Source organism: Rhododendron vialii, chromosome 2a, assembly GCF_030253575.1.
Source record: "Rhododendron vialii isolate Sample 1 chromosome 2a, ASM3025357v1".
In the NCBI taxonomy this organism is placed as follows: Eukaryota; Viridiplantae; Streptophyta; class Magnoliopsida; order Ericales; family Ericaceae; genus Rhododendron; species Rhododendron vialii.
This window is the reverse complement of record NC_080558.1, coordinates 40212948-40228886: the sequence shown is the minus strand read 5'-3', so window position 1 is coordinate 40228886 and position 15939 is coordinate 40212948. Positions and strand designations below refer to the sequence as shown.

Here is a 15939-nt window from a genome sequence, read left to right as displayed (position 1 = left end):
CGATAGGTGGAAAATCCACGGAGAGTCTGTCATCCCATGTGTGAGACTCGACATTCCCCTTTTCGAACCTAAAACCGCCGCGAATCGGACCGCCGGTCGGAGAGCACGGCCGCGCATCGGACCGCCATTAGAGAGCACCGTCGCGAATCGGACCGCAGTTGGAGAGCTCCTGCCCATTTCGACTACCGTAAGATCGCTCGAGCCCTCACCCTTTTCACTGTCTTTCGACGCTGAATTCCTCAATTTCGGTTTAATTCTCAGTTTCGTTTGGTTAAAAACCTTTGTTCTAGGTTCCCCCCGGTATTTTACACTCGTAAACTTGTTTGCATAGAGTAGTATTGTGTGTGTTTACAGAATGGTGTTTGCAGATGTCTGAGTTTGACGTGTTTATACTTGGTAGGAAAACCCGGGTCAAACCGGAACAGTACCGAGATACCGATGTTCTGAAATCACTAGGCGCTAGTCGAGCAAAAAATTGCCGCCTAGCTCCAACTATTTGGCTGCATAGCGTCTAGGTGGGAACTAGACCGACTTGTCAGCTGCCTAATCTAGGCATTGGACCACCGTCTAGTACCTAGGTGGCCGACTTTTAGAACACTGTGAGATACACACTGGTACCGAGAAAACGGTATGCTTGTCAGTATGGGAATGTCAACTTTTATTTTCAGAGTGTTGAATTCCTTGCATTTTTATTGTGTTAGTTATTTTCCCTCAAAATTTGTTACCTAAGAAACACAGGATTTCGGAAGAATATTGTTTTTACCCTAGTTTCTGCATAGTTAAACTAGTACTACTTTTCAACTTTCTCTTAAATTTTTTGGTAACAAAAGAGCGATGAAATAAAATATTTTCATTTTCCTTTAATTCTATCCACTTTAGTTTTCTCCTGGGTGATTTTCGTGCACTAATTTCTTGACCAATGAACCGACCATATTGTTTGGTTACTGGGAAAATGAAAGCAGCGGAAAGAAATGGAATTTTTGGTGTTTATTGGAGAAAAGTCTACTAAATTATGAAGACATTGATTACTTGAGTGGAAAGTTTTGAACTTATCTGGTCCAAATTGTCCAATTAGAGTTATTACAAAAGGACATACCATGAGATAGTATAAGGTTTTTGATTTATAGAGTGTTTTGCTTACACTCTTAACACATACTAGATTTGGGGAACTGGGACTCCTACGACCCACTACTCGATGATTGAAAACACTCACTGGGTGAAAACTGGAGAAAGGTAAGTGTGCAGTTACAGATAACTCAAAAGTTGCCAGCTCAATGGGTTGTGGGTACCCGGTTAGGTCTATTTGTTTGACGAGACGAGACGAGTAGTGAAGGAATGTATAATCTCATCAGCTGTATTATCTCATCAGGTTAATAAAACCACACCTCATATGGTATTGTGTATCCACACTTTGGGGCATTAAATGCATTACATAACGGCGGATGTTTAACCGGTCCAATAAATTTTAATCCGAACACCGGATTTGTGGTCATCTTGGATATTTGTCCAATCCACTACTAACATCCTGTCAAACAAACGGGCCCTCAATGAGTTGGAAATAGATAGTGGGGTAACCAAATGAGATACAGATGTTAGCTAAGCTAAAAATGCATGGCTATGCAGCCAAATGTCTCCGGAAGGTATGTCTACACGTGTTGAAACCAAATACAATGAATTACATATGTAAACGAAATAAATATGGGTTGTTAATTTGACCATTTCTTCCTTTTCTTTTTTTCTTTGAGAAAGGGTTAGCTCAGGTTGGTAATTGTTTTGCTTTTGACTTTATTTTTGATCTTATGACTACATATTTCGCATTTAAGATAGCTATCAGCAAATAATTGTTCCAACTTCCTATGAGAATAGCCATAGTAGCACATAAAAAAGATGAAACAGAAATTTCGGTATTTTATTGAGACTACTCTCCCATATTTGGACTTTAGGCAGCTCAAATACCATCTGTGATTTGATTATGCAGGGGAATATCTTTTCTACTTTCCTGGATGCTGACAAACGTCTTTGGCGCACTGGAAGTCTGATATATGGAAGGATGTGAAAAGCTGGAGGAGAAGAATATAAGACTAACTGAGGTTAGTACGCTACATTTGTTTCTATAGTTTTCCTTTCATTGTCCTTTCCCCCGATAAATCCTTTAAGAAATCGATCCATGATCAAATCACCCGACCGTGTGGACTAACAGAACTCCCAGCAGCATTTACTCTATACATCGTTTTGTGGTACTGTCTTAACATTGTCAAAGGATTCTTCCTAGGGATTGCATGCAGGAATAGTTAAGGGTCATTCTGATACTAATACATATGCATTGGAATTGAGTGAAACAGAAAGTTATTGCCTAACTTGTGGGTAGAATCCTAATTGTTATTATTATTTTTCTTTAGTATGCAATTGTAATTAGTCCACTTCTATATAGGTTTGGTAAAGGTTCTAAGTGAAATCAATCCATGTCTGTTCTAATGGAAAATAATGTGCTATGCTGGACCTTGCAAGTTGCAAGCAATGTTTTAGAAGCTGGACCCGACCGGCCGGTTGGACCGTCAACTGGGACATGCACACCGGCCCATACAATCTATCAAACCGTTAATTGTTAAAAACCGGCTTCTTTATCAAAAACCAGTTAATTTAGCAGTTAAACCAGTAACCCATGTGAACCGGTCATGGGCCACTTTAACCGGAAGACGGAAAATTTGAACTAATCGAGATGGTAAAATCAGAAACAGCCCTTACAACTGCCTCTTTGATGCTCAAAGCTGGCATTACAACCAACCAGCTGCCTGCCCATTGCATTACTAAGTCTTGATATCGTTTTATAAGTGGAAAGGTTCTTCCAAGTATTGTGTCCTACTGATGTGGGATTGAACATAAAGTGCACACTTCATCTCAAGAGCCCAATTTCTTCTCTGATAGTAAGACATACATGGACATTCCAATCTTATTTTACTCTTGTTTTTTATATTGTTATTATTAGTAAGATTAATATTTCTAATATGCTTTTGACATCACGGTTCGATTCCGGTTTGACCGTGGTGGAACCGGTAGGCCGTCGATCCGGCCCCTTTTCCAGTTCACTCACCGGTCCAGTTTTCAAAACATTGGTTGCAAGAAATATTACTTTCTACACAATGTAAAATTATGCATGATGAGTTGAAATCGTGGCATGTTTCTCTCTTCCTAAATGTCTTTAAGTTCTTGAGCTCTTGGGTCCTTTCGTGTGGTGTGGTTTTGTATCTTTAGTTATATGAAAGCAATGCTTAAAATTAATTGGCTACTGAGTTGATGGTTTGGAGGATACACATGAAAGTTTTTGTCTTTCTGATGTTTGGTATTTGGCTTGGCATTGGCCATAACAGCATGCCTAATTCATCACTTGATGCTTGCCATCAAGTGCCAAACCTGGGAATTTGACCATATCTCGACACGATGTAAGAATTATCTTTCTTTTGCTGATAGAGCTTACAAGCCCTGAAGTTTGTTCTAGTACTGGCTGTACCACCCCAAGGATTGCTGCCTGATTTCTTTCACTGCAATTAGGAGTTTAGGCATGTAGTGAAATCATGGCAGTGGGTTCAGGGTTGATTAGTGAGGTTGTACTCATCCAGCCATCTCATATAAGCAAAAACAGTTCTTTGGATTGCAAATAGTTATCAATTTACTGGTTCAAATTCTCGTCTTTTTATTTGTTGATAACCCACGAGTCCTTGCCATCCAGGTTGGGCCACCTTAGGCCCTGTGGTTCAACACCCAAACCAGGGGTACTGAGGGCCCAACTGGATAAAGAGCAGCAGTCCTCGCTTTTGGCAATAGTTGAACTTGAGACCCAAATGGTAACATCCCACGGGCTAAGAAGCACGGGTATTGAGATGGTTTGTAGACACCTACACAAATATGGACATGAGGCATGAAATTTCTCAAAAAATCATGATACGGACATAGCCAGCACCACGGCCAATAAAAATGTTTGTTGTTTATCTTTATTGTTAACTTTATGGATGTTGTATCCGCAAACAACCAAAATTAATTACATAAAAACTAAAAACTAACCCTATATAACTAATAGTCAAATAGGGAGAGAGAGAGAGAGAGAGAGAGAGAGAGAGAGAGAGAGAGAGAGAGTACATGCCACAGATGATCGAGGTTGACTGCCTATCATTGTCAAGTATAATCGTTTGAACCTGTCAAAATAAATTGCAACAGGATCCGGGCCATGTCTCTAACCCTTCCTAAATGTGGCCTAGCTTGTCCTAGATGTGTCTAACTGAAAATATGAATCGAGTGCATGACCATGGCACATAGCGTGTCCCATACGTTTTTGGGAGTGTCACGGCATGTTGGAGACGGAAACGGCGACCACGTGGGCATGCAGGTGCTTCATAGCCAAAAGATCTTGCCATCGAACCAAAACCCGGTGGGTTGGAACAAATGTTTGTGTGAAGTCTCCGAACTTTCTATGCTTCTCGACTTTTGTACATTAGTGGGTTCAACTGCTCTTCTTCAATGGTGATCATTGCTTGATGATGATTTGGTTACATGTGGAGGTTTCTTAGGGTAAGAGACTTATATTTGCTTGTACTTCCCAATCTATTGGCCTTGTATGGCTCAAGAGCAATTCTCTTGTGGTTTGTCTGAATAAAATCATGAATGGTGCCATCAGAGTATATACATAGATGACATGGTTTACATGGCAACTCCTTACTGGTTAGATTTAGTAGATTATTCTACGTTATTTTGTTGTGTGTAGTTGACATTGTTGACACCACCAAAGTCGGGGAGCTTAACCATGTATTCATAAGTTAGTTTCTTCCCACTAGATATGAGTATAGTTGAATGCACTTGATGAAAGTAAAGCTTTAAAGATCAGAAGTGGTAAGTCTTAAAGTTTTAACATTGACAAGGAACATAATGGCAGAATACAATTTGGACGAGTTGTAAAGCTCTACGGACTTTGCTCATGAGCCTAGAGAGAAGTATGTGTCATTGTGTTGAGTTCTCTGTATGCGTGTTGTCAATACGCACAAGCAAGAACATGCGTTTCTCTTTTTTCTTTCACCACAACTTTAGTGTTATTTCTGACGTCCTTTCTAAAAATAAAGAACTCGTGGGAACTCATAAGTTGAGTAGTCTACATTTCTACAATAATAGTACTTTCACATTTTGATAACCATTATGATTATGAGGTTTCCATCTGTTTCAGATGGAGGCAGTTTGTCTCAACAGTGAGCAGGTGTTTGACGGAGGCAATGAATGTGAGGATGAAGGAGACTGCTCCATCATGGACCAGGACGATGAAATCAGTGAAACACACTCACAAAAGGAACGACCACCACCTACCGTAGGTTTGGAGTTTGAATCTTTTGATGAAGCTTATGATTTTTACAATGTATTTGCCAAGGAACAAGGTTTTGGCATCAGAGTAAGCAATTCATGGTTCAGATCAAAACGAAAAGAAAGGTATAGGGCAAAACTTAGTTGCAGTAGTGCAGGTTTCAAGAAAAAGAGCGAAGCCAATAACCCTAGACCGGAAACAAGGACCGGCTGTCCAGCAATGATTGTCATTAAGCTTGTTGATTCCAAAAGGTGGAGAATTGTTGAAGTTGAGATTCAGCACAATCACCCTGTGAGCCCAGATGTTAAACGGTTTTACAAGTCTCACAAAAAGATGATCCTTGCAGCCAAAAAGGCGCAACAGTTGGAGCCCGTTATGGAAGTACATACAATAAAGTTGTACCGAACTGCAGCTGTGGATGTTGTAGATAATGGGTACTCCGATGTTGATGAAAGAGAAGCTAGAAGGAATCATGTTAACTCTAAGCATTTGGAACTTAAAGAAGGGGATGCGCATGCAGTCTATAACTACTTCTGTCGCATGAAGTTAACAAATCCAAACTTCTTTTATCTAATGGATCTTGACAATGTAGGGCGATTGAGGAATGTGTTTTGGGCAGATGCAAGATCTAGGGCGGCTTATAGCTACTTTTATGACACCATCAGAATTGACACAACGTGTTTGGCAAGTAAATTCGAAATCCCTCTTATCTCCTTTGTGGGAGTAAATCATCATGGGCAATCCATATTGTTGGGATGTGGCTTCCTTGGGCATGATTCAGTGGAGTACTTCATTTGGGTTTTTAGGGCATTGCTTAGCTGTATGTTAGGACGACCTCCACAGGTTATCATTACCGATCAGTCCAAAGCCTTGCAAACTGCTGTATCAGTGGTTTTTCCAGGAGCTCGCCATTGTTATTGTTTATGGTACATTATGCAACGGGTTCCAGAGAAGTTGGGAGGACTTAATGGATTTGAAGCGATCAAAACACAGTTAAATAAAGCAGTTTATGACTCCTTGAAGATATCCGAGTTCGAAACTTTTTGGGGTGATATGATTGGGAGGCATGGGCTTGGCGATAATAAATGGCTTCAAGCACTTTATGAAGATCGACAAAAATGGGTCCCGGTTTACTTAAAAGACATTTCTCTTGCAGGAATGATACCCATTGAGGAAAACAAGGGCTTGACTGCATTTTTCGATGGATATGTCCATAAACACACGTCGTTTAAGGAATTTGTGGATAAATACGATTTAGTTCTCCAAAGAAAATACCATAAAGAAGCCACAGGGGATTTGGAATCGAGAAACTCAAATTTTGAATTGAAATCAAGATGCAAGTTTGAGCTTCAGCTTTCCCAGGTGTATACTAAAGAAATTTTCAAGAAGTTTCTATCTGAAGTGGAGGGAATGTACTCCTGCTTCAACACAAGGCAGGTGAATGTCAATGGGCCAATCATAACATATGTTGTCAAGGAACGAGTTGAAGTTGAGGGGAGAGACAAGGAGGTGAGGAATTACGAAGTTTTATATGAGACAACTCAAGTGGACATCCGTTGTATCTGCAGTCTGTTTAACTTTAAGGGTTATCTATGCAGACACGCGTTGAATGTCCTCACCTATAATGGTGTGGAAGAAATTCCTTCGCAGTACATTCTACCGCGATGGTGTAAGGATTTTAAGCGGAGATATCCTCTTGATTATGACACCGTTGATGATATTGATGCGAACGATCCACTGCAGTGGTCTAATCATTTGTATAAACGTGTTATTCAAGTTGTGGAACAAGGGGCACAATCTCAGCAACATTATAAGGCTGCTTTGCAAGGGTTGGAGGAGTTGTTGCACAAGTTTAGTATTGTAGAGGCTGACAGCTTATTTTGATGGTTACATTCTATATCGCTCTCTCGCATGTATATAGTGGTGGGAAATGGTAGACATGTGTGCCCTGATCCCTTCAGATTTGTTGTGCTAGCTGCGGAACATGGAAACTAAAGGTAAAGAGACCTACTATGTATTCTCTCACAACACTTCGAAGCAAATGAAAATCGTGCAACCTGGATTGTCCGATACTCCTATTTTTAATTTTGGGCAAAAGGGAAATGTGTTTTGTTTGTTGTGAACTTGTGGTTGTCTTCTGCTAATTGCTTCAAACTTGTTTTTGAGTCAATATTGATTGTCACGTTTCCAGAGTTTGAAAAAAATAACGCCTTCAAAAAAAGAGAGGAGTTTGCTGGGTTTTTCCTGGAAGCACCGTAAGTGTTTTGGATCGTGTCATGTTTTCAGCAAGAAAAAAATCTGGGTTAAGAAACCATTCTGGCAATGCTCGTGAAGTGGTAATACGCAACTGATAAAATACTTGGCCATCATTTACTACGAATGAGCCAGCTGCGCATTGATCCTGAGCAAGATCCACCTGCGCTGCAATACGCAAGCAGGCGACATGAGCCGATAGCAACTGATCGTATAGCAAATGAGACAAAATTTCGACTTTGTACCTTAGCATTTTTTGGTTATTTAGTGATACCAAAATACTAGATGTTGCGCTGACGCTCATTGCACTTGCCTTTGGAGAACCAAAAGAAAGAGGACGAACCAGCCAAAAGCAACAAGAGGAAGACCAGCCTCTAATATGAAACCAAACTACTCAAATTTAACTATGTTCGGCTTGTTAAGAGTTTGTTTCAGATCTCCTCAAATTTAAGTACTAATAAACAAGCCACACTCAAACAAAAAACTTGAATAAACAAGCAAAAACACAAATTCTAAACTCGTTCAGTTTGAGTCAAGCTAGCTTAAATAACCCAATACTTCATATATGGGATAAGCTTGTAGGGCGTGTTTATTTAACAAAACAAACAGTGAAATAATACATAAACTCCTGCTCTCTTTTTTTTGATCGGTCGTAATCTCCTAGTTGTCCCGTTCAGCTAAATAAGCCAACTGGTTTATTTTTGTCCTTATTCAAATTTTTTTTCGTATCCGTTAGTTTTTCGTCAATTTTTTAGAGGATTATTGAATCGTCATGAAGAGATGAATCTAAAAAGTAAAAAATTATGATCGAATTCCAATTTTTTTTTAATAAAGACGAAAAAATTGATTTATTAGCTTATTTTTGTCTTTATTCAAAAAAATTAAGTTTCGACAGTAATTTTTTACTTTTTAGATTCCTCTTGTCATGACGATACAATTATCCCCAAAAAATCGTCGTAAAACTAACAAATACGAAAAAAATTTAAATAATGCAAAAAAAAAGTCAGTTGACTTATTTAGCCGAACCGGGCAATGTCAAGGAGACAAGGAAAGGTAAATAAAACAGTAAAACTACATTGACACCTGAACAATCACTGTACAAGTGTAATTGCACATAAAAAACATCCCAGCCTCAACAGCACTCAGGTTTTTACTGTGGCTAATGCTGCCAACGTGCGCACCAATATATAGAACCGAGTTGTCATTCAAATTAATAGATCACAAAAAAATCTATGATATGCTTCTGCGTAAGTTTGCGAATAGACAAGAGGTTTTAGTTACATCCAACTTTTAAAACCATACCCAATCCACTTCCACCTTACAAATGCACATAAGTCGTATTAAAATGAAACTTTCAATGACTCAAAAGTACCTCTTATGCAGCAGAACCAAGACGTTTGTCTTGATTTGATTTCACAAAGTAGGTTTGGATCAAATAGAGAGTGTGTAACACAAGACACAAGTAATATTATTCGAACACTGGTTCAAACTAGCTTGATTTTTACAAAGGAAGAACCCTCCTTTTATAGGCGTAAGGAGGGAATACTGACACCGATGTTTACATCATGGCTTACGTACAAACATTAACTTGCTTGACTAATTACATCCTTGTAATAGTACTCCATATAATTAGGCTTTACTGTTACAAGTGTTGTGTATTATTGTAAAAAGTATTAATCGGTGGTCTTTTCAGAAGGGGTGAAAGTCTAATTATACACAACACTTGTAACAGTAAAGCCTAATTATATAGAGTACTATTACAAGGATGTAATTAGTCAGGCAAGTTAATGTTTGTACGTAAGTCATGATGTAAACATCAGTGTCAGTATTCTCTCCTTACGCCTGTAAAAGGAGGGTTCTCCCTTTTGTAGAGATCAAGCTAGTTTGAACCAGTGTTCGAATAATATTACTTGTGTCTTGTGTTACACACTCTCTCTTTGATCCTAACATATTTTGTATTTGTACCCACTTCGTGTCTACACAAACCACACAAATTTCAGCCGTTGGAAAAGCTTTCTTCCTCAAGGCTCAAGAGCAAAGAATACAGCTAACTTGCCTCTTAGAGTTGATCACATTTCTATAGAGACGAACTTCATCCGCTGCTCAATTTGCGAGTCAAAAGTTCAGCATCTGTTTGAGACTATACATCGATCTGCAAGAAGAAACGAATACTCTCCTGTTTGGCTTTGGTAGTCAAATAAATTACAGGACAAACTACTTGGGAGGGAATAACAAGTTAACGTAAAACCATACAATATACATAATCTAACTCCAACGAGTGAAAGCAGGGGAGAGGTAAAAAAGATGCTCCAGTGTAGGCCAATACTCGAGTCAACTGTTACATTTAGACAGTAGACACAACCATTATAATTCAATTAATCCTGCCAATACAAAACTCAAACTGATGATATTTAGTACGAAATACAAACCATTCCGTACCAACACACCAACTTGATTATTCAACAAAGCACAATGACTGTGTTCGGTTCACCATTTTGAGATTTTGTTTTAGAAAGTAATTTTTGAATGCCAAAAAGTTGGTGGAGCCAAAAAGTGTTTGCAAAGGCCGGCATTTGACTTGAACATCTGACTACAACCATGTGCAATTCAAATGGCCGCCACCACTCCCACCCATCTCCCTCCTTTTCCCAGCTTTTCAGTCTATACACACACAATTTGTGCATAGATTTTATTGTGGAGCCCACCACGGGTCCCACATAAATCATCCGAGCCGTTCATTAAATGTAAAACATTTTTTTAAGGGTTCCCATAAAAAATGAGCTCAATCCGATACCTATAGGTACTCGATCCAACACTATAACTTTTCATTATCCGAAAATCTGAATGAAAAGTTAGATGGTTGGATGAAGTATCTATAGGTGTTGGATTGAGCTTATTTTTTACGGAGACCATTGAAAAAATGTTTTACATTTAATGAACGGCTCGGATGATTTGTATAAGACCCGTGATGGACCCCACAACGAAATCTATGCACAATCTGTGCATAGATTGTATGTGTGTAGCATTCTTTTGGCTCCTACTTCGGTAGATTAGAAATCTGTAAAAAGGAAAAAAAAAAAGTCTGTTCAGAGATTCGTTCTCTGTATTGAAGAGGGAGAGAGGAACGGGTGACGTCAAGTCCATGCCAGCCCAGTCTTTATCCGTCAGTTTTTTTGTTTCTTTTCTGGTATTACCAAGTAAAAGGGTTTCACTTATTTCAGAAATAACTCATCCAATCACATGTTTTTACATTTTAACTCAAAATTTTCAATATAAAATTGTGAACCAAACACAACGAATACCTCGAAGGCTAGTTTATTCCTGAATTGCATTATATCAAGGACAAGGTAAACTCAAATTAAAGAGGTATCTAGGTTAAAAAAAAAGGGGGCAAAATCCACTTTGACCCCCTATAGTTTGCGCCATGTGCGGATATACCCCCTATGGTTCAAAAGTATGCACATTACCCTCTATTGTTTTAAAAGACCAATATGCCCTCATCCTCTCCTTTGATTCTTTTTCTTCCTTAAATCTAACAAATCCATCTCTTATACCAAAAATTGGATCCGAACCGTTGATATTGTAGAGTTTGACGAGTACTACATCCAGGCCAAAATTTAAGTCGATCAAAAATGAAAATCTCATGGTCGAATCGAATTTATTATGAAATTACAATTTCAAATTTGAATTTACCAAGAATTAATCATCAATGTAGCAGTAGAGTGTACCCTAACTAAAGAAGCACATTCACGAAACAATTTTGCAACAACACCACAATAAGATAATGCACTTTTGCAAACCCCTCTTTCCTTTGGCCATGGCCAGTTTTACTAAGATCGACTTGCACCCACTCCAACCATTGTTATCCTTTAATTTCAAAGCAAAAAAATCATGAGAGTAGCCATCAGCAACCACAATAAGCGTTAAAATCAATTTCGGAAATCAGCCCCATTAATTTAGAATTGTGTTAGGCCAATTTAGAACTCAAAAAATCCAAATTCGGTACCCCAACTTGTAGCTTATACTATAAAGAGAATGAATTGAGCGAAACTACCTTCTAATGCACAGTACTCACGGGAATGGCCTTAATGGTTTAGATTTCAGCATCACAATAGCTGCAAAAAAATAAAATAAAAAACCCATGAAATCAGAACTTAAAACCAACATAACTTAAAAGTAGGATATTACAATAAAAGATATAAAAATTATAAATTGAGCTAAAGAAAGCTAAAGAAAAACTCGATTGTGATTTTGTATTTATACTACTAATTTGAAACACCAAAGGAATCCATTTTCATAGTAGCATATACGAAATCACATTCGCTAGATAACCTTACATATCCGTACAACATGATACTACACTTTTGTAAAACCTAACCATGATCATTAACCAATAATAATAATAATACACAAAAAAATAACTCTAAATTCTCATTCCCAATTTGAGTTCATAATTTCTAAAAACTCAAAAGACCCGAAATCCAAACTTGCAGATTGAATCATGAAGGGAGTGAATTGATTTAAAATACCTAGATCTGGAAGCTCGTAGAAGTGACTCAATTGGCCTTTATGATTCCAGTAAAAACTTAAAAACAGACTACTTAAGGGGAAACAAATTAAAACAACAAAGTTACACCAATACAAAAAAAGGGAGCTATCTGTTGAAAGGGAAAAACTTCTAAAGAAAGAGTAAAATAAACTCAAACCTGCAACCACAATAAAATTTTCAGTTGCTGTGAGATCACAAAACACCTAAACATTGGAAAAACAAACACGAAAACGATAAGAAAATTGTGTTGATTACCAAAATAACAACATGAATAATCGATAATATGGCTATGCTATAGGGCAATACTTCTTTATGAGCTTTCAAAAGTTATCATTTTTTAGGAGAATTGGAGGAAATTCAAATTGTAGGCTAAATTTTGGGATCAATTATTGAACATTTGTCTCCATTACCATATTGCTCTATTTAAAACAATTCCTAATTAGGAGTATAATTTAAGATCAATGCGCAAAATTTTCATCTATAATCTATTTCCTACATTTGCAATGGCCAATTTGGATATAAAGTCCTTTTAAGGAAAGACGTGAAAATTCATGAATTCTATTTACTATATAATATCGTTGACCCCACCATTAGAATGTAAGGAATGCTTCGTAATTTTTTGTTGAATAAGGTAACAAATAAGATACGTTAGACATGATTCTCCGCGTTAATGGCAATTCAGCCAGCGGTCTTGATTTATGATTCTACCGTATTAGGAGATGGTTCCTTTCTATTTACTTTATCTCCTTAATGATTTTACCATACTAATGTCAATTCAACCATGATATATATTATTTAATTCTTAGAAGTAAAAAAAATTCATGAAATAGGAAGGTTTCTCAGCCATAGGATTTATGTATATAAATCCAAGGATTCAAAATAATCAATTGAAAAAGGAAAGGGGATATGTTCAGTCTTCTCCCATATAGGAAACATGTAAAACTTATAAAACCTAAAAGGAATGTAGAATGAAGGGTCCAGATTTATGCACAAAGAGGGATAAATCTAGCGCGTTGGTTGTCTTTTGGATTCAAACACAACTCTGTTTTATTATATAGATTACGACCTCCAAGACTAGTATATGAGTCTGGGCGGCCTCTCCACTCATTACCAATTGGTTTTGAGTTTGATGATTTAACATGGTATCAGAGCTAGGCTTTTCGGAGGCTTTTGAACAAAACTCTTTTGATTGGTTGACCCATTGTTTGTGCCTTAAGCGCACTTTGTTTCGTTAATCGTTGAGATTCCTATGTTATGGATCATTTGTTTACCTCTTCACGTGCGGGTCTAGGGTCGCACGCGCGAGGGAATGTTAGAGCTTGTCTCTCATTGGTTAATTACGACTTTCAAAACTAGTATATAAGCCTGAGCGGCCCCTCCATTCATTGCCATTTGGTTTTGAGTTGGATGCTTTAACAATAAGAAGCAAATCTTAATGGGGAAAAAAAATTAAAAAAACCCTCATGCATGCCATGAAATTTATATCAAGAATACTCTGATGTCCTGTATAAGATTCCAGAAAATGTTTCTTTTCGATTGGCTAGGTGCACATGACTTGGAACGATCAAGACTATAAGCTAGACGATGTAAATGAAGAACTTTGAGAATTAGGCCACAGTATTTCCATCCAGAAATGCTACTGGTATAGCATTTGCTGCACAAACAGTGCGCACAGCCCACTTTTGGGTCTAAAAAAGATAATCGGAGCCGTTCATCTTGTTCAAAATAGTATTTTTTTTTGAGGTCTCCGTAAAAAATCAACTCCATCTGCTATCATTAAGGGTGTTTACAAAACGTCCAATTTCGCTTCAAAATTTAGACTAGTAATTTAGCAAATATGAACATTTCATAAACCCCTGTCACGATATCTTTTTTGGACCCGAGACGGGCCCAAAAGAGCGTTGTGCGTGCTGTCTATACAACACATGCTGTACCAGTAGCACAGCTCTTTTCCAACTCACCCATAAGACAAATGTGTACTGATCATGCACTAATCATCGACAGACGATAAACATGAATTTCGACATTGGTATTATTTTTGACGTGTTGTACAGAGGGAAACGTTTTCGATCATTAAAGTAATGGCTCCCATTCCCATATGGCATATGCTAATGTGGCAAATTGCAAACGAAGCCGAGTTTGCAATGTTCAAATTGAATTAAGCTCGAGAAGCATCTCTGAGAGTCATTATACATCTCTTTAGCACGATGCGATGTACAAGGGTAGGGTGGCTTCCCCTCATCCAAAACAAAACTTCACTTAGCATTCATATTTTTTGAAGAGAGAAATTTATTCACGGAGGAATTGTGAATAAATTTTTCACGGCTCCGCACAATCTCGCTAAGAGATGGCAATTCACCCCGCCCCAAACTCGTCCCTACCCGGCCCCGAACGGGGCGGGTTTTCATCAAATTTTAGGATACCGGGGGGGGGGGGGGGGGAATATTAAAAAAAAAAAAAAAAAACGATCAAGGCGGGGCGGGTTCAGGTTGATGTTACCTTGCCCCGAAATATTTTGTCCATACAAAATTATATTTTTAATCTAATACTTTTATCATTAAACTTAAAAATATATATTTATACCCCACTATTTTTCTCATTATTCTAAAAAAACCTATTTTTTCCTTTATATTTCATCATTATACTAAAATAACACCTTATATACATAACCATTTTCTTCTTTTTTGCCTTTAGTTTTAATTTGTTTCCTTATTTTTCATGGGGCGGGACAGGTAAACCCGACCCCCGAACAGGACGGGAACGGGGATCGACACCCATGAATAACCAGGGCAAGGTCGGGTCAGGACCGGGCCATAATTTTTGGGTCGGGTTATGCCAAAACCCGCCCCGCCCCATTGCCATTCCTAATCTCGCTCGTCCATCCGCGCAATCAATGGTCAAAATTGCTTTCAACTTTGACCGGTAACAGCTACTAATTTTTATCAGCAAAAATTAATTTTCAATCCGGACCGTCCAAAAACACTTTGAACATGCACGATTGGGCCTCTGTTTAGTTTACAGAAAGCTCCGTAAAGAAGTTATTTTGTTATTTGAAACATGTGCAACCAAAAGTAAAAATGTCACAACGATAACAACTGCAGGTTTGTTGGAGCATGAATTCCACAAATTGAAAAATCCAGTACACAGGCAGCGGAACTCCAAAGCAGCTGTAAATCTCGTTATACTAGACTTTGAAAACTCTATACATTGGCATGAATTTCTTACGGTTGCAGCTCAGGAAATTTTTTCTAGGGTGGCAGCTCAGGAAATTTTTACCAGGGTGGCAGCTCCGGAAATTTTTACTAGGGTGTTCAACAACTACCTTATCTCTTCAAACTCTATTAACCCGCCATAGATGCACCAATTCGCATTAAATAGTGCAAACTAAACCATCAAAAAATACAGAAATACATAAGATGTACAATCGTCTTTGGCGAATTTTTATATTTTGAGCCAAACAAGATTAAATCGACGCATAAGCACATTAATATTCTCTTGTAGGGAATTGTGGCAAATAGGCTTGAAATGGATTTTTTGGACATAAGCCCTTAATTTTTTAAGATATAGGGTTAATAGTCGTTCACGGAAAAGCCAGAGTACGATATCGATATCAATATCAAAAAAAGATTACTCCATCAACTTGAATGGGAGACCTTCCCGACAGACACTAAAGCCCCTTTAAAACAACCACTTGGCCATACTCTTCTCACTTTTTTTTGCCTCTGATGAGACTCAAAAATGCAGTTGAGATTCAACTTTTCATTTCCCTTCACAACCCACGCACCCAAACAGAGCC

General features: G+C 38.0%; 1 protein-coding gene across 2 annotated transcripts; it reads left to right on the top strand.

Moving 5' to 3' along the window:
• On the top strand, positions 1 to 7511 carry LOC131316360 (protein FAR1-RELATED SEQUENCE 6-like). 2 transcript variants are annotated; one of them, XM_058345694.1, is made up of 3 exons: positions 1 to 187; positions 1979 to 2090; positions 5210 to 7511. In XM_058345694.1, exons 2-3 carry the CDS (start codon positions 2043 to 2045, stop codon positions 7223 to 7225), a joined length of 2064 nt encoding a protein of 687 aa, XP_058201677.1. In that variant the 5' UTR covers positions 1 to 187; positions 1979 to 2042; the 3' UTR covers positions 7226 to 7511. The 2 variants fall into 2 exon arrangements, with proteins under 2 accessions (XP_058201677.1, XP_058201678.1); XM_058345695.1 differs by lacking the exon at positions 1 to 187 and adding an exon at positions 1488 to 1640.
• The last annotated feature ends 8428 nt before the right edge of the window (positions 7512 to 15939 follow it).

Excerpts from the sequence above, each read along its gene's own strand:
- LOC131316360 (XM_058345694.1), top strand. The coding sequence starts at position 2,043 with ATGGAAGGATGTGAAAAGCTGGAGGAGAAGAATATAAGACTAACTGAG. Across the intron at positions 2,091-5,209 it reads AGAATATAAGACTAACTGAG|ATGGAGGCAGTTTGTCTCAA; the intron begins GTTAGTACGCTA and ends CATCTGTTTCAG.